Source organism: Littorina saxatilis, linkage group LG1 (genome assembly GCF_037325665.1).
Source record: "Littorina saxatilis isolate snail1 linkage group LG1, US_GU_Lsax_2.0, whole genome shotgun sequence".
Lineage (NCBI taxonomy): Eukaryota > Metazoa > Mollusca > Gastropoda > Littorinimorpha > Littorinidae > Littorina > Littorina saxatilis.
In genome coordinates, this window is record NC_090245.1 from 79,971,828 (window position 1) to 79,996,972 (window position 25,145).

General features: G+C 40.1%; 1 protein-coding gene across 2 annotated transcripts; it reads left to right on the forward strand.

Moving 5' to 3' along the window:
* Positions 1-1,996: 1,996 nt before the first annotated feature.
* LOC138980835 (OTU domain-containing protein 7B-like) lies at positions 1,997-22,193 on the forward strand. 2 transcript variants are annotated; one of them, XR_011460457.1, is made up of 11 exons: positions 1,997-2,052; positions 3,855-3,986; positions 4,766-5,130; positions 8,010-8,124; positions 9,714-9,932; positions 10,831-10,929; positions 11,387-11,514; positions 13,396-13,532; positions 14,860-15,146; positions 15,659-18,077; positions 18,568-22,193. XR_011460457.1 is itself a non-coding variant. In XM_070353722.1 (10 exons), exons 2-10 carry the CDS (start codon positions 3,896-3,898, stop codon positions 16,885-16,887), a joined length of 2,670 nt encoding a protein of 889 aa, XP_070209823.1. In that variant the 5' UTR covers positions 1,997-2,052; positions 3,855-3,895; the 3' UTR covers positions 16,888-22,193. The 2 variants fall into 2 exon arrangements, 1 of the variants encoding a protein (XP_070209823.1); XM_070353722.1 differs by having other exon boundaries at positions 15,659-22,193.
* The last annotated feature ends 2,952 nt before the right edge of the window (positions 22,194-25,145 follow it).

The following is a 25,145-nucleotide window of genomic DNA, read 5'->3' on the forward strand; positions in this document are numbered from 1 at the left end:
TTTATATATTTAATTTTCAGAGCTTGTTTTTAATCCGAATATAACATATTTATATGTTTTTGGAATCAGCAAATGATGGAGAATAAGATAAACGTAAATTTGGATCGTTTTATAAATTTTTATTTTTTTTTACAATTTTCAGATTTTTAATGACCAAAGTCATTAATTAATTTTTAAGCCACCAAGCTGAAATGCAATACCGAAGTCCGGGCTTCGTCGAAGATTACTTGACCAAAATTTCAACCAATTTGGTTGAAAAATGAGGGCGTGACAGTGCCGCCTCAACTTTCACGAAAAGCCGGATATGACGTCATCAAAGACATTTATCAAAAAAATGAAAAAAACGGATGGGGATTTCATACCCAGGAACTCTCATGTCAAATTTCATAAAGATCGGTCCAGTAGTTTAGTCTGAATCGCTCTACACACACACACACACACACACACGCACAGACACACATACACCACGACCCTCGTTTCGATTCCCCCTCGATGTTAAAATATTTAGTCAAAACTTGACTAAATATAATGAATCAAATTAAAAACATAAAAAAAGCGTTTAAGTTTTTTCAAAGCAAACAAGAGCCAAACGAACAACCCCAAACAGAACAAACAAGTCGCGTAAGGCGAAAATACAATATTTAGTCAAGTAGCTGTCGAACTCACAGAATGAAACTGAACGCAATGCAACGCAGCAAGACCGTATACTCGTGGTCCATCGCTCACGGCATAGGCAGTGAAATTGACAAGAAGAGCGGGGTAGTGGTTACGCTATGCTGCATAGCACGCTTTTCTGTACCTCTCTTCGTTTTAACTTTCTGAGCGTGTTTTTAATCCAAACATATCATATCTATATGTTTTTGGAATCAGGAACCGACAAGGAATAAGATGAAAGTGTTTTTAAAACGATTTCGAAAAAAAAAATTTGATAATAATTTTTATATATTTAATTTTCAGAGCTTGTTTTTAATCCGAATATAACATATTTATATGTTTTTGGAATCAGCAAATGATGGAGAATAAGATAAACGTAAATTTGGATCGTTTTATAAATTTTTATTTTTTTTTACAATTTTCAGATTTTTAATGACCAAAGTCATTAATTAATTTTTAAGCCACCAAGCTGAAATGCAATACCGAACCCCGGGCTTCGTCGAAGATTACTTGACCAAAATTTCAACCAATTTGGTTGAAAAATGAGGGCGTGACAGTGCCGCCTCAACTTTCACGAAAAGCCGGATATGACGTCATCAAAGACATTTATCAAAAAAATGAAAAAAACGTTCGGGGATTTCATACCCAGGAACTCTCATGTCAAATTTCATAAAGATCGGTCCAGTAGTTTAGTCTGAATCGCTCTACACACACACACACACGCACACACGCACACACACACACACATACACCACGACCCTCGTTTCGATTCCCCCTCGATGTTAAAATATTTAGTCAAAACTTGACTAAATATAAAAAGAAAAGGGGTAAAACATGTTTTTGATAATACAAAAAAAAAGCTTACCGTAATGAACAAACACAAATAACAACGAACAGTCAGCCATATGGATTGATTAAACTGATTGATTGCTATGGCGCTGTTACAACTTTTGGTAAAAGACTGGAATGATTATATATGTAGGTTGGTGTTTGTTTTTTACCCCTCCGAGCTCTTCCTTCAATTAAAGTCAGTTTCGACAACATGCAAGCAGCAACTCCTGTCCCCTGATTTCTGAGCAAGTTCTGCAAAGTAAACGGCGACATCAACATTTTGTCTGACATCAGGAGACAATCACCGGTTTTTTACGTACATTACGGACATTAAGCGCCACACGCACACTAGAACGGAAGAGCAGGAAATGGGGGATAATCAATAACATCAATAAAACACGAAATGACCGTACTATTATGGCATCGTCTGCTATCCATAAAACCAATCGAGCACGCAAGTCAAGAGGAGATAACCCTCAGCACGCATGCTCAAACAGCAACTTCCTGTGTATGTGTCACAGCCAAGTGAGGAAAACTGGACTGATCACATCGAGCGAAGGAATTTTAGTGGGTGTCTTCTCGTCATTTCTGTCCCAAATTTTAATGCAAATGATTGCACACAAGAAGGAGGTGTACTCAGCTCAAAACATTTATAGTTTAATTCTTCAATTCTCTTGGCACAGACTTTTATTAGCCTTGGTTTGGTAGCAAGACTGAAGTAAGTTCTTGTGTTATTGTTGACAACAGTCACAGTGTTCATTGATGCAGGGACGTAGCACACCTAATAAAAGTGGTAGGGCGGAAAAAAATGGAAGACAAAATGCTGAGACAGCTAAGGAAATATGGGGCTTACACTACCGCCCCCCCCCCCCCCCCCCCTTCCCGTCCCCTTGTAATGGTCTAAAAAAGAAAGAAAACATGATGCGATTTCGTGCCTTCTGAGCTCAGTTCCATCTAATCATCTTTCCATCCTCCACCAAACAACGGGCTGGTGAATGTATCAGTGATTATCAATCGACTTACATTTATATCTAAATTCCGATACGTTGAATGTGATGAGCACTTACTTCAAATGACTTTCGTCTTCATTATTGTCTAGTGTGTTAAAAAGCAAGGATTGACAAACTGGTTTACTTCTAAACAAGCAATTTATTGATCCGTCCAGCCATCAACATTGGCAGCCTGAGTGATGACTGAAAAATAAAGGGATTTGTCAGAATATTTTTAGCGCGTTTTCGATCCATCACAACCAGGATGCACACTTGTGTCCATTGTTCAATTCTCTCTCTACATGTTGTTTCATGTGACACTGTTAACCCCACAAGTTACTGTGTTACTCAATTGTTATGGCGTACTTACGGTTGACACACAATCACTCACCCCTCAGTCTGACCCCAGCTTCACACACAGAATATACAAAACATTTCTTACCTCCATTGTTTCTCATGGGAGCAGACGGACGAAGAAGCAATTTTCACTAAATTGGCGCCAATACTTTTATGGCCTGACGGAACTCGTCACGTGTGACGTTCTCGTCAAAATAAGACGTCATCCTATTCCAGCAGTTGACCAAGACTAACACACACAAAAAAAACCCAAAAAAACCGACCTTATGCCATCGCGTGAATACTACGTGGGGTGTTCTGTTGGTAGATCTCTCTCTCTCTCTCTCTCTCTCTCTCTCTCTCTCTCTCTCTCTCTCTCTCTCTCTCTCTCTCTCTCTCTCTCTCTCTCTCTCTCTCTCTCTCTCTCTCTCTCTCTCTCTCTCTCTCTCTTTCTTTTTTTTTTTTTTTTTACGGAAAAAGTGGTCGGGCGGTCGCCCTACATGCCCTACCGGGTGCTACGTCCCTGTGATGTGCCAACTTTTTGTTTGCAATACGATCGGTATGTCTTAGTTGTGTGCTGGGTCTCTTTTTCATGGACGATGATGTAGTGAACAAGGCGAGCTTCGAGTTTATGAACTTCGCATAAATGTGCACTCATTTGGGAAGTAAGGATAAAAGAACAAGAACTGACTATCTGGGTCACAACTCACATCATGATCATGTTTAAAGTAACTACGTAGACGGCGCTATTGTTCGAATTTCGAGTTTGTATTGAATACATTATTCCGAGTAAATCCTACCTTTTACTGTTGTTCAAGTGAATGCCTTTGATCATGTGCACTACAGAGATTATACAAAATTACAACAGACTGAGTGATACCCTGCAATTGACTGCATGATATATATATACAACACTAATTCCAGGTCAACCAAGTAATCTTCACATGACAGAACTTTCATTCCAGGCATGAGTCAGGTGTCACATTTTTCTTTATGACTAAGTGAGTCAAACGTTTGCACTTTCTTTTGGTTTGCTTTTTTCAGGTTTAAAACAGGGGTGTCAGTATGAGAGGTGGTCTGTCACGATGCCGACATTCGATGAACGAGAGCATCTTGTGAAGGAGTTCTGCAAAAATACGGGAGCAACAGACAAGCTTGCTCGAGATGTACTCAATCGTAAGTTACATCATTTGAGGAGTTGTGTTTTTATGATACAGGGATGTTGGTTGGCATCGGCAGTCAGCGAAACACAGAAACTTAATTATTTCAAGTCCACAAGAATGTTGTTGTTATTTAGCAGCTCGATTGTTTGTGGCGGAGGAAGAGGTGATGCCCAGGACTGCTGTCAACTTCTGAAAATTGTCTCAACTTTATAATGGCCACGTCAGCATTTTTGTAGAAAAAAATGAGTACCTTCTGCTTCCAGCAGTGCATCTCTGGTGAAAACCAGTGAAGTCACTGAAGAGAAATGTTACGTTTAAGTAAATGCGAACATTTATATGATGGTATGATTGTAGACCAACACACACAAAATATATACCTCACAGTGTGAAAAATAAGTTTTTGATGATGATGATGATGACTTAATTATGATCGTGATGCGCACATGTGTGTTTGTATGACTATCAATATATCTCGATACATGTAATTTGATTTGTACACATGTTTCGTCCTTTGTGTGTTTGAACTATTATGACATGGGCTATTCTTTTTTCTTCATCTTTTTAATTTTCCTTTATTTGATTGTTACTTTGTTTTTTTATAAAGATCTTGAACAAAAATTAACAACAAAATATATATATTTATCCAATCAAGTGATGTCATTTGAAATAAGATGTGAACATTTTGAGATGCACTCAGTTTGACGGCGAACCTTACACAGTGCTATTTAGTCAATAATTTGAGTGAATGGGGATATTGCCAAATAAACGTGTGATTAACAATAACATTTACAGGTAACAAGTGGAACTTGCCCAGCAGCTACAAAGAGGTGGAGCAGATGTGCGTCAGCAGCTATCGCAACAGTGCAAACTACACTTCACCTCCCCCCTACCCCAGCAACGATCCTGTACCCTTGGGCCCCACCAGCCGAGGAGGGACAGAGGGGGGTGTGGGTCCAGCGGTGACACTGGACACACGAGGGATCCGACCCAATCCCCAGGGTCAGCAGGGCCAGGGACTGACCGTGGCACTGCCCCCTGTGGCGGCCTCAGTGGAGCGGGTCATTCCCATTGAGATTGAGGGTGGGACCATGATGTACCATCCAAAGTCTTCAGCTCCGGCAACTGCTGGCATGGCGCGGGTTACACAGGATGAAAAGGTAAGGTTGCTTGAATTGTTCTTTGTTTGTTTGTGCATCAGTTGATTTGTTGGGTGTGGGGTTTTTTTCGGGGGGGAGGGGGGGGGGATATAGTTGGTACTTTTTGATTGGGATTTTGTTGTTTTTCTTATAACAATAACAGCACTTTATTGTCCATTAAAATATTACATAAAAATGGAAATTTTTCTTCGGCACACCCTGCCTGCCTGTAAACGATTATAACAACAATTGTATAGGACGACACACATAAAACATAAAACATAAAAGGGATACAATCAAATATGATATTGCACTATGTGAATTTACCCTCTCATATCACAGGAGTTGGGTTTCACAGCAGAGTAATCACATTACAAATATTTCCCACACACCTTCACATGTTACATGTACACATTGTTTGTTTTTTCCCAGCCGACCAGCCTCTACGTGATGCGAGAAGAATTTAAAATGGTGACTGCAGAAGGCAGGAATGACTTTTTAAACTGGTTTTAGCGTGCCAAAGGGACCTTATAACGTTTACCTGAAGGGAGAATTTCGAAACAGGGGTTGAGAGGATGGATCGGATCACAGACAATTTTGAGAGCTTTCCGCTTAATGGCAGCTTCGTAGAGACTGGTCAGCTGTCGTTGGGGTTGCCCAACAAGCTTGCTAGCCGTCGCAACAATGCGGTGGAGTTTAGCTTTGTTTTTGAGTCACTTGAGAAAAAGTGACTCTATGTAATCGGTCAGTGTTAGTCTGTCCGGCCGGCCGTCCGTCCGTAGACACCACCTTAACGTTGGACTTTTCTCGGAAACTATCAAAGCGATCGGGCTCATATTTTGTTTAGTCGTGACCTCCAATGACCTCTACACTTTAACGATGGTTTCGTTGACCTTTGACCTTTTTCAAGGTCACAGGTCAGCGTCAAAGGAAAAATTAGACATTTTATATCTTTGACAAAGTATCTCGGAAACTATCAAAGCGATCGGGCTCATATTTTGTTTAGTCGTGACCTCCAATGACCTCTACACTTTAACGATGGTTTCGTTGGCCTTTGACCTTTTTCAAGGTCACAGGTCAGCGTCAAAGGAAAAATTAGACATTTTATATCTTTGACAAAGTTCATCGGATGTGATTGAAACTTTGTAGGATTATTCTTTACATCAAAGTATTTACATCTGTAGCCTTTTACGAACGTTATCAGAAAAACAAGGGAGATAACTAGCCTTTTCTGTTCGGCAACACACAACTTAACGTTGGGCTTTTCTCGGAAACTATAAAAGTGACCGGGCTCAAATTTTATGTGAACGTGACTCATTGTGTTGTGAATAGCAATTTCTTCCTGTCCATCTGATGCCTCATATAATATTCAGAACTGCGAAAGTGACTCGATCGAGCGTTTGCTCTTCTTGTTAACATTTGTGGTACCATACCATGTCACAATGTTAAAAGTCAGTATGCTTTCAATCAAACTGCGATACACAAGTTCCATAACACTTTGATTGACATTAAAATATTTAAGCTTCCTGAGAAGAAAAAGTCGCTGCTGAGCTTTCTTATAAACAGCATGAACATGATCACTAAAAGTCAGCTTATTGTCAATTGAAACCCCAAGATATTTGAAGGTTTCCACAAGTTCAACTTCCTTGTCGCTTATTCTCACTTTTTGGGGACCACAATTGTCACTCTTTCCTCCAAAAATCATTTCTTTTGTTGGAGAGGATGGAATATGAGAAGACCTGGGGCTGCATGTTCGGGGAGTGGAGTTAGGACTATATGAAATCTGTTGCAATGAATCATCATCACACTTTTCACAGGAACAGATTTTGAGGGCAGGATGGAATATATATGACTCATGAGAAAACTGGAGCTGTATTTCAGAGGTTGGAGTTGGGGCTACATGTACCGTAAACACCCACATCTTCATTTTCTTTTCGCTGGGCTATCCATACTCCATTGGAGAGAGTATGAAATCAACAGCATTTGGTCATTATTCCCTTGGATAAAAATGTCTCTACAGGATGCAGGACTGTACACACATTAAAAAGTAATAATTTAAACATAAAATTATGAGATCACTGATGTAAATGTTGGGGGTGGGCGTTTACTAGGTAATATACCCTATACACAGCGTTTGACCCAAAGTAGGGGGAGGGCGTTTACTCTATACTGGGCGTTTACAATGTAGTTTACGGTATGTGAAATATTTTGCTTTGCCCGAAAAGTTTGCATGAGTCATCATTACAGTTTCACAGGGAAATATTTAGGTTAAATGTTATCAAGCGCAAACTGGTGATTTTCCTGATAACAGCGCAATGTGTTGAAAGAGGTAAATAACAGCTCGCTACCAATAACCATGATTTGAACAGAAACTGGGAAAGATATTGGAGTACTCCCAACATTTACGTTTTTTTACATTTGTGATTGGGAACAGGAAGGGAAGTAGTAAAGTAAATATATGACTTAGTCTCTGAAGACATGTTTTATTAGAATCAACTGTAATTTTTCCTTGTTCACGTTTGATAGTATCACAAGCTCCCAGTGTTTTCTTTTCTTTTGTGTGTGTTTGTTTTTGATGAATTAGTCTGGAGCAAAAATTATACAATCATGTTCACATTTTGGGCGTGTGTGTTTTGGAGGGGAGAAAAAGAACGGGGGAGTGGTTGTATGTGTATAGCTATATATATATATATATATACATATACACATGTTCCTTTGCTATTATAATAAAAATATAAATGTATGACAATCCGTGCTATACTTTTGTGTTGCATAGATTTATACTGTTGCAGGGTCTTTGTTGGTGGTTGTGTTTGTGGGTCAGGGCTTTTTTTGTTTCATTTTTTTCATTTTTTCCTCTTTTCTACGGTTTAACTTACAATAATTGTTTAAATTGCTAGGTGGTGCCATGCCAGCCAGGGATGGTGCCACCAAAGATGAGTAGCAGTAGCAGCATTGGCAAGATCCATTCATCCGACGATCCTGTGCCGCAGACGAAACCCACTTCTGAGTCAGGTGAGTTCAGTCTCCAGGCTGAATTTCATCATCGGCTGATAAAGTATTGCTTTATAATCAGATGCTTCAGTATGATTATGTGTTGGTCTTTTCTTTACCGTTGTGTTACTGGTGCAGTACAATTTTGTGCTACATGTACTTCATGGGTAGAACAATTATTTTAGAACAGCGCTTGCAAGTTTGTTTGCCTTAAAACAAAGTCTCAAACTTTGAGAAAAACAGTATTTTGAAAAAAAGACCTCATTCTTTTTATCGTGAAATAAGAATTCAAAAAATGCTATGAAATGGATGTTTTTATATTATCAAAACTATAAATACATGTACAGATATTCGTGACTGTTTCTTCAAGTATAAGGGCTGACATTGTCCTTTACACATTCAAAATGTGAAAATATAAATAGTCGTGCACCTGCAGGCATGGGCTTATCATACTGTAAGTGGTGATCTAGTAATGATCTCACAAGCAAGCCGATTTATATAGTTCATGCAAGTCATTAGTTTCATTATTCTTGTAGGTGATAGTCTTTTCTTGCTGTTTATGAAAAGTATGGACAGTTAAATAACAAACCTTGATCTTACATAGATACTAATTCAGTGCTCCCCCTTTGTTTAGACCTCCTGATTTAAGACTGCCCCTCCCTCTTATAAGACCTTGGTTTTTTGACTCACATGCGAAGCAAAAGTGAGTCTATGTACTCACCCGAGTCGTCCGTCCGGAAAACTTTAACGTTGGATATTTCTTGGACACTATTCAGTCTATCAGTACCAAATTTGGCAAGATGGTGTATGATGACAAGGCCCCAAAAAACATACATAGCATCTTGACCTTGCGTCAAGGTCGCAGGGGCCATACATGTTGTCTAAAAAACAGCTATTTTTCACATTTTTCCCATTTTCTCTGAAGTTTTTGAGATTGAATACCTCACCTACATATGATATATAGGGCAAAGTAAGCCCCATCTTTTAATACCAGTTTGGTTTACCTTGCTTCAAGGTCAAGGTCACAGGAGCTCTTCAAAGTTGGATTGTATACATATTTTGAAGTGACCTTGACCCTGAACTATGGAAGATAACTGTTTCAAACTTAAAAATTATGTGGGGCACATGTTATGCTTTCATCATGAGACACATTTGGTCACATATGATCAAGGTCAAGGTCACTTTGACCCTTATGAAATGTGACCAAAATAAGGTAGTGAACCACTAAAAGTGACCATATCTCATGGTAGAAAGAGCCAATAAGCACCATTGTACTTCCTATGTCTTGAATTAACAGCTTTGTGTTGCATGACCTTGGATGACCTTGACCGTGGGTCAAGGTCACATGTATTTTGGTAGGAAAAATGTGTAAAGCAGTTCTTAGTGTATGATGTCATTGCTAGGTTTAGTTACCCTAAAGGTCGAGGTCAAGCATGTGAGTCGTATGGGCTTTGCCCTTCTTGTTCTCAGATTTTCTGTTCGTAACCTCTGTAAATTTATCTCCGTTTGAAGACAACCTCCCTTTTTAAGGCCTGCTTTTCTCAGTTGTTTAGAGGTTTTAAAAAGGGGTTTCCACTGTACTGTGACCCACAATGTCTTTTCTCTTTTAGTGCCAAGGCTGAGACGAGGATTCTCCAACATCATGGAGAATGAGCCTCTGGTGAACGCAGCAAGATCCAGCGTTCTGCAGGACATTGCCGAGGACAACCATTACCAGATGTTCTCCACTTTTGTGCTGCCAGACCTGACTGCCTACGGTGAAGACTTCCAGGCCTTCCTGAAGAAAGAGCTTATTGAGTCGTCTACATTGCACTCTCTCCAGGCTGCAGGTTGGTGAGATCTGTGCTTGTTTGGGGTGGAGGGGGTATAGGTGTAGACGTAGACAGGGGCTTTGAAAAAGGACTTTGCAAATTATGGGCTGTTTTTAGTGGTGTTACCAGGGCTCCCGCTCCCTGTTTTATTGCAAATTCAGGAGTGTTTTTGTTTTTGTTTTTTGGAAGTGTTAAATGAGAAACCTATAGCATAAATGTGCTCAGATGTGGGTCAGATTGCACCATTCTTTTTCATCATTTTCTGGACTTCTGTATAGAGTTTCAAGGATTTGTGATTTTCTTCAGTGAATGGGAGCCCTATGGTTGTTATTCATGGCCATTATTTGCTTATGGAGAGATGGATGAGTGTTTAATGTCCAATCCATTTAGAAAAATATGCTTGAGAGACAATCATTCAGACCTGTTCATTCCTGCACTTTTTTAAAAATAGTTTGTTGGGCAGTACTTGGTTGCAATAATTGCATGCCACCTCAACTAAGAATACCTTATACAATCATTGTATAATAAACATACACATTTGTTATCAAGTCTATCTGAAATTGAGGCGAAACAAAACTGCTCTCTCTCTCTCTCTCTCTCTCTCTCTCTCTCTCTCTCTCTCTCTCTCTCTCTCTCTCTCTCTCTCTCTCTCTCTCTCTCTCTCTCTCTCTCTCTCTCTCTCTCTCTCTCTCTTTCTTCCCCTCCTTTTGCTCAGGAAAACTCTGTCTTGTGTGTTTGTGTGTATAGATCTGCATGCAACTTACAAGAGTTATTTCCCTTCACCTTCTTTCACTGACAATTTACCAGTCCATACATTCTTTTCAAATGTTTGAATAGATCAGTTTGTGTAAGTCTCCTACCTTGAAAATCAAAAAGCTGAATACAGCAAAATGTAACTGGATTTTCTTCCTTTCAGGTCGTCTGAACTGGTGGGCAGAACTAGGTCTCTGTCAGCGGTTGATTCCCATGGCAACCTCTGGCGATGGCAACTGCTTGCTTCATGCTGCTTCCCTGGGTAACATTTCAGTGGTTGCAATGCATGAGTATTACAGTGTGTACCATGTACAGTGTAACCCCCCTTTTAAGACCCCCCAGTTTAAGACTCCCTCCCTTTTAAGACCTCGTTTCATCAAATTTTCTGTTCATTATCTCTGTAAATTGACCCCACTTTCAAGACTCCCTCCTTTTTGAGACCTTATTTTTGAAGGTCGTAAAACGGAAGGGTTCACTGTGAATGAAAACCAGATGTTGATAAACTTTTCCAGAGCAGTTTGACAACATGTGTATTTTGTTGATCTTGCTCTTTGTCGCATCAAACTTAGGGCTTAATTACCAATTATTTAGCAGTAAAAGAAGATTGCTGTGGTATGTGTGTACTTTTGTGTACTTCATCAGTTCGTGTATTTCTGAGTGTGTTTGCATTTTCTGTGATTAGGAGTTCTATTTGCCATATTTTAAGGACTCTGTTTCAGCCATGTGGGGTATACATGACAGGCTGTTAACGCTGAGGAATGCTCTGCACGACACGCTTACCAAGGCACCGTACAAAGATAACCTGTACAGGAGGTGGCGCTGGCAGCAGACTCTAGTCAACCAGCAGGTATGTGTACAACTTTCTTATTGAGTCCCTGGAAAATTAAAACAGCTCCAGTTGGTATGTGCATCCTTACCACCTGCCGTTTTTTTCTTTACAATGTTCATGGGAAAGACCTAAAAAGTTGATGGCTTTATCAGCTAAGTTGTGTTTCAATTGGGAACTCTGTTTATTTTAGACTGTCAATGTAACAAGACATTTTGGACGCCGGAAGCAGATAAGTGTATAATGGTAACTGTATGGACTGAGGTCTAGAGTACCATGCACATATTTTCTGAAATGCATGGGTGCGTGAAGTTAATACTTGTAATTTTAGCAGTTTGACAAGAGTTACAGTGGAATCCACCTTTCAAGATCTACACAAATCTGAGTAAAATCAGGTATTAAAAAAAGTGGGAGTCTTATAATGGAGAACAATTTTTACAGAGGCGAGGTTTTAAAAGTTGGGTAGTATTAAAAGGGGTGTTCCACTATACAGGCACAATCAGTATGTCTTTAAGAAAATAATAGTCTAAACAAAGCAGTGGGAGCAATTATTTCATGGACTCAGTGGCTGTGAAAATGTTTCAGGTAATCAGGGCCTAGCATTGTAAGCCGTTCGGCGTACTTTACGCCGAAATAACATCTCCAGTACGCGGAACTCGATTTGGTGTACGCCGAAATGCAAAAACCTGTTATTCCCAAACGGTAAACCCAAACAGTCCCAGCTTTCGTTTTGTGCGCCGTTCGGTTCAATTCTCAATCGGTTTGACAGTTTGCTTGAGCACGCAGTTCCTCTGGCATCGCGCGAGCATGCTTTGTGCCGGTGTTTTGTGGCTCTAGACTTGAAATAATGTCTCGAAGCGACATTGTTGAATGTGGTCAGCCATTCAGTGACAAAGAATCCAGGTATTCCTGGAAGTGGGAATGGCTGGATTTCGTTCCGAAGGCGGAAGGCAAGTCAGAAGAAGTAATGTGCCGATACGGACTATTGCTCCGAAAGGTTGCTATTTCTGGCAAAGCATACTGTCAGTTGTGCCGGAAAGAAATATTTTACGCGAACAAGGGCTTCGCAAGGCCAAGCAGTTCAAACTTGAATCTTTTTTTCAAAAAACAATAAGCCAAGAAGGATCATCTCACAACATCTGCTAAAGACATTTCCAGGGTGTACATTTTTTTTTACCAACTTCAGTTTGTTCTCTGTGTATAGTTTTCATCATTTTCAACTTAAGCAAAGGAGGGACATGCTTTATGCCTGAGACTGTGTATAGTTTTCAACAACTTTAAGACAAGGAGTAACATTGCTGACATTGAGTGACATTGTGTTTGTTTGAAGAAGGTAAGCACTTTTAGGCCAAATAACACAAGATTGTCAGTTTTCTTGTTTTCTGTCTGTGTTTTGCTTGTTGGTGAAGGCATAATTTATTTGCTCAATCTTCTTTGGGGGGGGGGGGGGGGGGGGTCATTTTAGGTCAAAAAATCTCCAAAAAATCTTCAAATTCGGGGGGCAAAACATAGGTGGGGTAGAAAGTGATAATGGAGGAACATTTTACAGAGGCGAGGTTTTAAAAGTAGGGTAGTACATGTATTAAAAGGGGTGTTCCACTATACAGGCACAATCAGTATGCCTTTAAGAAAATAATAGTTTAAACAAAGCAGTGGGAGCAATTATTTCATGGACTCAATGGCTGTGAAAATGTTTCAGGTAATGTGTTCATACCCTGCATGCATCAAGGGTTACGTTTGTGGTCAGATTTCTTCTATGCAGCCTGTGTCTGATGTGTCTAAAAACACCTCCACACGGAGGGGTTTTGCAGCCAGCGCAGTCAAGATAAAGAGGGAACATTTTCTCAGCTCGCGCGGCAGCAAGCAGGATGTCTCTAGACTGTATGTTATTTGTGTTGACAGGCTGACCTGGTGTTCAGCGAGGCGGAGTGGAAACAGGAGTGGGAGAACATCCTGCGACTTGCGTCCCCCTCCCCTCGTAGCGGCCCTGACCACTCCACCAACATCAACAGCTGCTGTGACAGCGCCATCACCAGCAGGTCAGCGGATAAATATCTACTTTGAAAAAGAAGGAGAAGAAAAAAAGCAGGGGTCTCTAGTCATAGGAGTAATTTGCCTAAAGCTGAAGCTTCTTTTCTCAGTATGTCTTACGGAAACTATGGTAGAAAACTGACATAGGAAAACAAGTCCTTTGAACAGCCTCAGCCAGTTTTTCATCTGTCCTCTTCTGTTCTCAATTTCCTCTTTTCTCTTTCTATACTCTCTAAATTTATTGGCTGAAGATCAACCTCTGTGTTGTAAACCTCCAGTGGTTTTTTGACTCACATGCGAAGCAAAAGTGAGTCTATGTACTCACCCGAGTCGTCCATACGTCCGTCCGGAAAACTTTAACGTTGGATATTTCTTGGACACTATTCAGTCTATCAGTACCAAATTTGGCAAGATGGTGTATGATGACAAGGCCCCAAAAAACATACATGGCATCTTGACCTTGCTTCAAGGTCAAGGTCGCAGGGGCCATAAATGTTGTCTAAAAAACAGCTATGTTTCACATTTTTCCCATTTTCTCTGAAGTTTTTGAGATTGAATACCTCACCTATATATGATATATAGGGCAAAGTAAGCCCCATCTTTTGATACCAGTTTGGTTTACCTTGCTTCAAGGTCAAGGTCACAGGAGCTCTTCAAAGTTGGATTGTATACATATTTTGAAGTGACCTTGACCCTGAACTATGGAAGATAACTGTTTCAAACTTAAAAATTATGTGGGGCACATGTTATGCTTTCATCATGAGACACATTTGGTCACATTTGATCAAGGTCAAGGTCACTTTGACCCTTATGAAATGTGACCAAAATAAGGTAGTGAACCACTAAAAGTGACCATATCTCATGGTAGAAAGAGCCAATAAGCACCATTGTACTTCCTATGTCTTGAATTAACAGCTTTGTGTTGCATGACCTTGGATGACCTTGACCTTGGTTCAAGGTCACGTGTAAAAATGTGTAAAGCAGTTCTTAGTGTATGATGCCATTGCTAGGTTTAGTTATTTGACCTTGACCCTGAAGGTCAAGGTCATGTCAAGGTCAAGCATGTGAGTCGTATGGGCTTTGCCCTTCTTGTTTTGTCATGTCACACCATGTTACGGTGAGTCCAGCTTTTATTACTTCTTTCTTGTAATCTAATCACCAGCAGTTGTTGGGTTCTGAAGTTCAGTTTATCTTAGTTTCAACTGTTTCAACTAGTAAATGTGAGTGTGACGTTTCGTTCTGTCAATAATAAACGTTCGTTAACCTGCAATAATTCTTGTTCTTTTATTCCAAGTTTCAACGGTTTACTTCAACACCTCCCCATGTCTTTTCCAGCTCTTCAGGTGTGGACCCTGTGGTGTACGAGAGTCTGGAGGAGTTCCATGTCTTTGTCCTGGCCCACGTCTTGAAGCGGCCCATCATCGTTGTGGCTGACACCATCCTTCGAGATGCCAACGGCGATGCCCTGGCCCCTATTCCTTTTGGGGGTATCTACCTGCCACTGGAGTGCAACAGTGGAGATTGCTGCTTCTCCCCGTTGCTGCTAACGTACGATGCCGCACACTTCTCTGCCTTGGTTCCTATGCAACACAGCGACTCCAGTCAGGACTCCTTTGTGCCTTGTGAGTAGTTAAGTGTTTTTGAAGGTTTGAATTGTTTCATTAGCACTAGCACGTCTGCTGTGCAGAAGTGAGTTTGGTTTCCTTGTGTCCGTTTTTTGAGGGCCTAGATTTGCTGGTGAATTGAACCAGTGATATTTGGACACAGGGGTAGCAACTAGCATGTGATGCATTATGCTCACTTGTTGTCGCATACATGTGTGAGGGAAGTGTGACAAATGCACTTTGTCAAAGAAAGACCAGAAAATGTTATTTGTTTGGTTGGGGTTTTTTTTGTGTGTGTTTTGTTGTTTTTTTTTATCTCACAGACATGGAGAGCACTTCTGTAGCTTGATTTACAGGAGTATGTGCAAGTGTAATGGTCTAACTAGCAGTCACCCTCTAGACGACCTAGACTGCCCAGATCCTAGGTTAACCACAGAGGTACACTTATAGTTTCTTTCTGCACATTGCAAGTTATTTGACATATTCATTCTTGTTGTCAGAAACTGAAATCTGTCCTGTGTGTGTTGCAGTGGCTATTCCGGTGGTGGACCCTCAACTCAAGCTGCTGCCTCTACACTTCTGCCATGACCCAGACCTCAAGTTTGACTGGAGCACAATGAACAACAAGGACATCGCAGCTGCTGAGCCCTGCCTGGAGGACCGCCTCAACCTCCTGAAGGCCTACATGAACGTCATCTCCATCCCTCTGTCCACAGAGGCTCCCCTCATCAACGACACCAGATACACTAGTCGTCAGTCCAGTGCCGGATCCACGGGGTCTGAAGATTCGGGTGGATTCGGCTCGGGGTCACTGAGGGATAAGAAGAAGGAGGGGAAGCAGAACAGCGTGGCCAAGCAGTTCGGTTCCCTGGGCAAGTCTGTGGGCAAGAAGCTGAAGAACCTGGGCAACAACCTGGCGCCCAGCAAAACCGGGAGCAAAGCAGGGGTGGATGGGGTGAGCGGGGGTCTGAACCAGAGCACCAAGGTCATCACGGCATTAGCCACCATGGGCAGTGAGGAGGTGGTGTACTGCGCCAAGCTGTCTTGTGGTCCCCTGGGCAGCAGAGAGGTCTTCATCAAAAACTACCTCAAGGACGCCGAGAAGCGCTTCCACAAAGATCAGGAGCTGAAGAGGCTGCGTGCGGACCAGCCCCCTCAGGCGAGGGTGGGCCAGTACTCCCCCATGATGCCACGAGGTCGCTCCTGTCGCACGCCCAGCTGCCCCTACTTCCCTCTCCCCGACCTCTCCTTGTGTGACCGCTGTGCCTCCAACCAGCAGTGGCAGCAAGCAGGGACGCTGGACAGGGGCAAAGGTCAAGGTCAGCAGCTGGGCTACAACACCTTCCCGGGGCGGTACAAAGCCAACACGGGCCTGCCCCCAAGTGCCGGAACCAGCGATGAGATTTACAAGTTCGGCAAGTCCAAGTTTTACACCCCGCATCCTGACCCTCCCCTGTGCCCCACAACCTGCAGGTACTGCGACAAGCCGACCGACAGCAGTCACTATCAACGGGGAATGTGGGGCATCCCCCCTCCCTCCCCCGTCCCCGCTCCCCCTCCCCAGATTATGACAATACACGATCGTTGGCACACGAACCCAACCCCAAATGTGTCATGCCTGGCTGTGACTTTTATGGCAGCAGAGAGATGGGAAACTTGTGCTCTGGGTGCTACAGAAACAGACCTAACCAACCGCTCTTGGCCAAACCCGAGAAAACTACACGGTTGTGATTGTATCATGCTTGGGTTAAGGTCTTGACTGTCTTGTGTACTTGGTTCTTTGGTTTTTAAAAGCTGCAGTTAGAACAATATGCACTGAGGAGATTTGGAACTTGTGATTCAGTTGAGCAGTTGTGATTGCCATAGGTTCAGTCTGTACGAAATCAGTTCCTTTGTTGAAAGCAGTGTGAATTCTGTGGCCAGATTGAGGGGGGAAAATGAAAAAGAATGTTGTGAATCTTATGGCCAGATCTGAAGGGTTAATACTAATAGTAAGGGAGAGGTCATTTGACTACTTGTAAATTTACTTCAGGATAGATATTCTCTTGTTTTGATGCCTGAGCAGAGCTCAAAATGTTGGAGAAGCACAGATCTTAAAATGTTAGCTTTATATATTGTGATGCCAGTGTAAAGCTAAGCATATTAGTGGAAGCTTCTACAGGGTTAGTGTTTCTGGTCCATTTTGAGTTAGCAAACCGAAGACTTTCAAAACGAAAAAACCCCAGAGGAAATAGCTAATGCTTGCTACTGCTTCTGGGCTTAAAATTATGACCTCCTGGAATTATTTATATATATATCTCCATGTTTAGTCCTTGCGTATATTCTCTTCTAAATTCTGTCCTTCATCATCCCTACCCCGTATCCTCGGTACACACATCCCTCTCACAGACAGTTATTCCTCAATTTCTTGCAGGTCTCTCTCTACATTATTTTCATCACAACTTTCCAGAACAGGACAGTTGAACTTTCCGAGTAAATGTTCTGTCACTTATCCCTCAACTTCCTTTCTTTGCTCTCTCCTTGTCCTAAGTCTTATTTCTCATCATTGTTGGACAGATTAATTTTCAGAGCAAAACCTGTATCACCTATTTCTGCAGGCATGGGAACTGTTGGATGATAGGTGATTTTGAGATGTTTTAGAATTAACTTTAGATGATCAAACCGCAGAGAAACAACAAGTTATACCCTGATATTCATTTAACTTTTGACTGTTTGTGTTATAATGCACCACTTATTAATAATTTTAGACTGACACTGACAGTACTGAGCTGCCTGGATATAAACTCAAAATATCTGTGAGCTCAAGACAGTCATGAGAAGACTTCATGCTACTCTTCGTGAATTAGAATATATATGGTATGTCAAAAATGTTCTGGGGAATGGTCGGTGAGACTCACTGAGAGAGATAAGTGCCCCGAAATGTGCAGGATTTCAAGTGTTGTGGTTTAGGCTTGTTGAGTCCCGCAGTGGGGCACTGCGGTTATGAAATTAAAGGCCCCTCCTGTTTTTGGAACCGCAGGAGCTTTCTAGTTTGCTGTTAGGTAGATTTTTGGTTCCTCTTTCCTGTCATGCTCTCTTTTTCTTCATGAATTCTTTTCTTTTTTCTGCCTTCTTGCTCATTCACCTGTATTTTTTCCAAAAAATCTCTTCTCTTGCCGCTTGTCTCGCGATTCATGTATAGTTTAATCTGTTAGTGTTCTGATGTAAGTCCAGCAGTAGATAGGTTAAGCCTATTTTAACATACTGGAAACTGGTAATCTTCCAGTAGGTATTAATTTAGTTTTACTAAAGCCTGCTGGGACACAAGTAATGGGTTAGTGCATTTGTAAACAGGAATCGCTTGACAAGTGGCCCCCTTCATCCCCCCCTTCCTCGTCCTGATATGGCTCTGCGTAGTCGGCTGGACGTTAAGCAACAAATAAACAAACAAACAAAATAGGCTTGTTGAGTAATGTTCCCATGCTTGTTCCACTCGTTTCCACCCTGGTCTTCCCTAATAGAACGCCTGACTGACACTAATACTGTCCATCATGTCATTACAGTGTCATCCCTGTCTGAGTAATGACACTTTTGTATCACCTACCCCTGACAATTTCATCAGTCTTTCCTCAGAACTCCTAAACCATCCTCACTGTTCTTAATGTTATTTTATTTTAGTGTCATCTATGTCAAAGTAAGGGCACTTCTGTATCACCTATCCCTGGTTTTACCTCGCAACTTCCCTCCCATATTGTCCTTACTCTGTATTTGAGTGTCATCGCTGCCTAAGTAATGACACTTACTATCTCTGCCCACTCCTACCTAACCTTAGTCTTTCCTCAGAACTCCTGACCCAGTCACTTACTGTTCTTTCTGTCATTTTAGTGACTTCAGAGAGGAAATTGTTGATTCAAGGCTGTGATTGCAAATGGTATTTTGTTATCCTGTTACCTGTTCTGTTTGTTCAAAGTTGATTCAAGAGGTTTGCTCTCTCGCAAGAGAAGTACAGCACTATGATTCCGATGGGTTGTAACATTTTGGAGTAGAACTCTAGATATTGAATAGTTTAGTGTATACTGAAATAGCATGATGATTCTGTGTATGCTTGTGTTGACAGTTGCAATGAATGTCCGTAGAAATCCTTAATTAAACTACCCAAATCCTAATATCTAGTAGTCGCAGTGTCTTAATCTGTCTTGTAGTGAAAGTTTAGTGTAGTAAAGTTGTTTCCCAATGGATTACTGTAAACAAAGTTAATGAATAAAATTTAAAAAAATCTGTGATGGTGGCGAGGTCTCTTGTTTATTTCATGTTGTTTTTATAAACGCACATGTCATTAGATGACCTTATCTTTGTTAGTTGTACAGTCCAGTCACTTTGGAAGCATATCAGATTGTGTTACCCAAAGAACTCATTGAATGAATATTATGATAGGCATTCTTGTCTGAAAGTTACGGCCAGAAATGTTTTGAGCATTATCTTCAGTAACTTAAATTAGCTGCCATTCTGTAGTATGAATGTTGGATAAATTGCTTGAACATTAGCTTGAGTTTACTTTTTGTGTGTGTATCATATGCAAGAATTTCAGCTGACAGAAATGAGCATTGACATGAGTGATGGATGAAACAATATAGCTTTGTATAATGAGATTGTCTTCATTATTGTGGCCAGCAGTGTAACTTCACTGGAATCAGTTTTATGAGTATGAGTCACAGGATTTGAGTTTTAGGGAAGTATATTTAGGATGTGCACAGAAGAACAACAACAGTATGTGGTAGAAAAGTCTGTGAATAGATACCCAATGAAACACTTTTTGAAATTTCAAACATACGGAGACAGTTCATACAATTACATAGTAGAGGTAAACATCTTTCTCCAAATCTTTCAGTGACATAAGCTGATGATCCGCTTAAACATTTACATAGTAGCAGGACAAAGTTTTATTTGGAATGATCATCGCTTAGCTGATATTGGTTTGAAGTTGTGTGGGGTTGTATTCATATATTTTTTCTTCTGCATGTGTTGAGTTACAAGTATTGTATGACACTGGTAATGTTATTTCCGACTCAGGAACTTAGATTCTGGTGTTTGAAAGTGTAAATTATCTAAACTGCAATAGTATCACAAAGGGTTTGGAAACAAAAGACTTTTTTTAATTTTTTATCTTTAAGTTTTTATTTGTTGTGAGATGTTGTCTCAACTAAACTGTAAGTTATGAATAATGTACGAAATATGTAAGAGTGAGGTGATCACTCTTTGGCCATTTTTTTTCTTCTTCTTTAATGTCAACTTGAAGCCGTGACAGTTTTGCAGCATTTTATATTCCAAGCTGTTTTATCACTTTCAGACACTAACAGAAATGGCTTTTATACTTTTGCAGTTTGATGTGAAAACGTTCATCCTGAGAATTCATGATTGTATCAATATATGGCCTTTGGTTGATATGGCTTCAAACTTACAGAATTTTTTATTATGGAAAACTGATTGTATCAGAAAATTAGGTCCCAAGCGTACAGCTTTATGGTTGACTTTGAATGGCTTCAAACTTACATATCAATCTCACAGCACCAGAATACTCTGTTTATTACATTGATTGTTTTTAAGTTTGTTTTTTTATTCATTCTGAGAACGTGTGATTTTATGGCCTTTTTTTGGATGCAACTTCAAACTTATAGAATAGATTTATTATGGTCAAGACTGACTGTTTCAGAGGGGATTTCAAAACTGTATTACAATTATTACATCATCATTTATTTGTTTATTAATGGAACCATTCGCAAGTTAGCTTCAAGCCCTCCTTGTATTTGAAGATTGTCAAAATTAGTTTTTTAAATAATTTTGAATTGTTTCAGATATTGACAATAGTTTGTGGTACTGGAGTGTGATAAAAAAAAATCATGTTTAATTTCCTGCAGAGCATTGATTTACATTTACATATTATTATCAGAAAAAGTTGTTGAAGTTTAGCATCAATCATTATTCAATGATGATATCAATCGTTTGGGTGACGTTTTTATCTCTCACATAAAGTGTATTAATGCTTTAGTTATTTTATTCATGTGTATCTGGGGTAAACAAGTGTTGTATGAAAGTCAGTATTGATATTAAAATGCATACAAAATATCAGTAAAATCACTTTGAGAACATTTATTTTTAGCACTGGCCCATTATAAATTCTTTTCTGTGTGTTTGGCGTTTGAACTTACAGTTACACCAGAATATTTAGAATCCACATTTTGAGTTGATTGTTTGTGGGGTTTTTTTCCCAAGTGATTGATATTAGTTATTACTGCAAAACTGAAGTTTTCTTCTCCTCTTAATAACAAAGTATGTGTTAGCATCCACTAAATGGAGGAGTACTAACTATGATAACTTTTGAAATTTCATCTTCCAGGAGTATACTTCCAGTTTGTAAATTCAATGCATTTTGTTGCATGCGTCTGCAGTCACATCCTTTTGAATGTACGTAATATGTTGAATGTTTTTGAACTTATTTTGACTGCAAATTTCTGCCTTTAATCATTTGATTAATGGGCAAGCTGTATGTGTGGTTGAGCATTGAGTGATTCTTAATTGTTTAATTTCTGTGATTTTGAAGGTGCTTTTAATATATGTAACAGTGTTTGTACCAGAAGCAGTTTTCAACTTCATTATCAAGGGTCGGAACATGTAAAAAGTCTTTACTAATGAGCTTTATTTTATTTGTGTTTTATGTTGTAATTGTATTTCTTGTTTTATTAAGACATGTGCCAAACCCTTAACGATTTTGCTAGAATTGTTGATGCGTACCTTTGCTTTTGTTTGCTTGTTATTTGTTTTATTTCCAACCCAGCTCCTATCCCCACTGCTGCTGTTTGTTTCTGTTTTTCATTTTTCGAAATTGTTTGTGTAAGATCTGAATCTCATCTTCAGCGTCACAGGATTGTGGACTGTAATAATTGCTATTTATTTGATTGTTTATATCTTTCTTTCCTGCTTTAGCTAATAGCTGCTTATCCAGTGCAGAATTGAAATGTGCATGATGTCCTGGTTTGATTTATTTCTGCCTGAATTCCTTTATTATTGTGAAATATAGATGTCAGTTTATGAATATGTGTGATGACTTTACAATGAACAGTGCAGTCACAATGACATACTGCATTTGAGGACGACAGATAGACAATGTGAAGACAGCATATTGCATGACACTTTATATGGCTTGGTCACTTTGGTGGGGAAGGTCTGTATGTATAAGGCGTTTCTGATTTTGTTCAACTGCTTTTTTTCTTTGTTGAGTGAATTGATCTGAAATTTTGTACCAAAGTATTTTTTGTCAAGTACTTTTATTAGAGGTTTAGGTGGACTGGAAGTGAGGAACTTATATTGCTTCTGTAAAGGTATGAATTTTTTTGCTCCTTATCTTCCCCCCCCCCCCCGACATCAGTAAGCTGTGTGTTTCTGTATGCAGATTTTTGTTGTATTTTTTTGTTTTGTTTTTGCTTCAAGAATAAAGGGCCAGCGAATTTTGTGTGCACAGTGTGAATAAATTTAAGGTGTACATTTTAGTTGACAGGTATGTTCTTTAAGTAAAATGGGAGGCAAGATTTTGGCGAACAATTGTCTCAGTTGTGGTTGTGGTTCTTCTTTAAGAAGGCGTGATTTCATATTGTGTCCATGTCATATAAATGCAGTCAACCTCCCCGTTGTTGGTCCCATGTTGCTCTGTTACCCTCTTCAGCCGTCCGTTTTTTTGTTGAAGTTGTGCTGTGGTAAACAGGTGTGTTTTTCACTGTACAGTTGTGACTCAATTTTCATTTTCTCCAGTTCATAAACTACACTTGCTTAAGGATTAATTACCACTCCGTCACGTGAAAGCAATCATGTTTACCTCCATAGATCTGTTAATTCACCACTTCAGTTAAACACCTGCCCAAAATCAACAGCCAAGCTGTTTCCTGGACATGCAGCTTTGAAATTGATCTAAATAAATCCAAAAACAAAGAGACTGCCAACGTTCCAAGTTACTTACCTTTCCTGTTTTTTGAAATGTATATAGTCGCACAAATAATTTGTTGGATATATCCAAGGGAAAGGATGATCGGGTTACTCTTCTTCTTCTTCTTCTTCTTCTTCTTCGTTCATGGGCTTAGACTCCCACGTTCACTCATGTTTTTAGCACGAGTGGATTTTTACGTGTATGACCGTTTTTACCCTGCCATTCATGCAGCATACGCCGATTTCGGGGGAGGCATGCTGGGTATTTTCGTGTTTCTATTACCCACCAAACTCTGACATGGATTACTGGATCTTTTCCGTGCGCACTTGGTCTTGTGCTTGCGTGTACACACGAAGGGGGTTAAGTCACTAGCAGGTCTGCACATAAGTTGACCCGCCGGAGATCGGACAAATCTCCACTCGTAACCCACCAGGCGGCAGCGACCGGGATTCGAACTCACGACCTCCCGATTAGGAGGCCGACGTCTTGCCACTGCGGCCACTGCGCCCGTCATCAGGTTACTCAATCTGAAGGCCTTGGACAGGTATGTGGCGGTGAACACGATTGTGCGTGCTGGAGGGACTGTGTGAGTATCTTTTTTAAATCCTGGGCACTGTTACAATTCAGATGGTCTAGAGCTTTGAAAGCTAAATCACCCATACAGTTTTGCTATCATTGATTGTCTGTGGACTTTTTTTTCGGGCTTCTCCCCCACTCTATCACATTTTCTCCAGAACAATTAAAGATAAAGTGATATTTTTTTTCTGTGCTTTTTTTTTCATTGCTTGTTATGGAATTCTGGTCCACAGTCCAGTGGACCAGAATGTCTAAGGCTATCAGCCAGTGTGGCACTTACTTTACTTGTTTCTTTTGTTTCTTTGTTTGTTTTCTCCTATTTGGTGTCTTAATTGTATTTATTTTATTTTTATTTTATTTTTTTTAACCTCAGTTGCATGCAGGTTTGCTACCACAATTATTTTTTGCCCTTTGTGTCTTAATTGACTTGATTTTGCTTCCTTGTGGTATCATCACCAATTGCTTAAAGATGTAAAAAAATAAGAGCATCCTCCTACTTTGACACATTACAGAAATGTACAGCCTGTCTAGTACTGAGGGTGGGAATTTATTGCTGAATTAATGTTGTAGCTGACACCTATGTCAATCTGTGACATTAATTCAGCAAGAGAAAGTTTACTCAGTAGAGGAATCAGACAGACTTTTGTTATTTTTGTATGTTTGCAAGTGGAAAGATGCTCTTATGCTATGTGAAAATGTGGACAGACCTAGCTGTGGTACCGGCACGGTTGGCCTAGTGGTAAGGCGTCCGCCCCATGATCGGGAGGTCGTGGGTTCGAACCCCAGCCGGGTCATTCCTAAGACTTTAAAATTGGCAATCTAGTGGCTGCTCCGCCTGGCGTCTGGCATTATGGGGTTAGTGCTAGATGCCTGTGCTGCGACTTCTGTCTTGTGTGTGGCGCACGTGTGCGCATTATATGTCAAAGCAGCACCGCCCTGATATGGCCCTTTGTGGTTGGCTGGGCGTTAAGCAAACAAACAAACAAACTAGCTGTGGTGGTGTGTTTATAATGATTGACAAAGGAAGAAAAGTATCATGAACATATATCTATGGTAATTTGCATAATATGATGGCTGCTTTTTATGATGAAAACTGTTGTAAAGTTTAAATTGAATTAATGTTTAACCTTTATTTGAAATGTACCATTTGAATGTTAATTTCTTTAAGCTAATGGTTGTGTGTTAAAAATTAAAAAAAAGGTTTGTTCTTGTATTGTTTTTGGTTGTTTGCTTTTTTGGTCTTTTGCTTCAGTTGTTTTGCTATATTTTCAAACACTGACTGGCTTCCAAACTGGTTCTGTGTTTTGCCATAATAACTATATTCCCCCATTATCCCCCAAGTTCCTCATTCTACACTGATTTAAACAATTATTGTATTGACAGGAAGATCGGTTTAATTGTAATTTATATGGCTGACTCAGATTTGTGCCAGCAGAAAAATCTTTTGGAAATCTTTAGTTAGTAGAAGGAAGGCAGTTCTATGACAT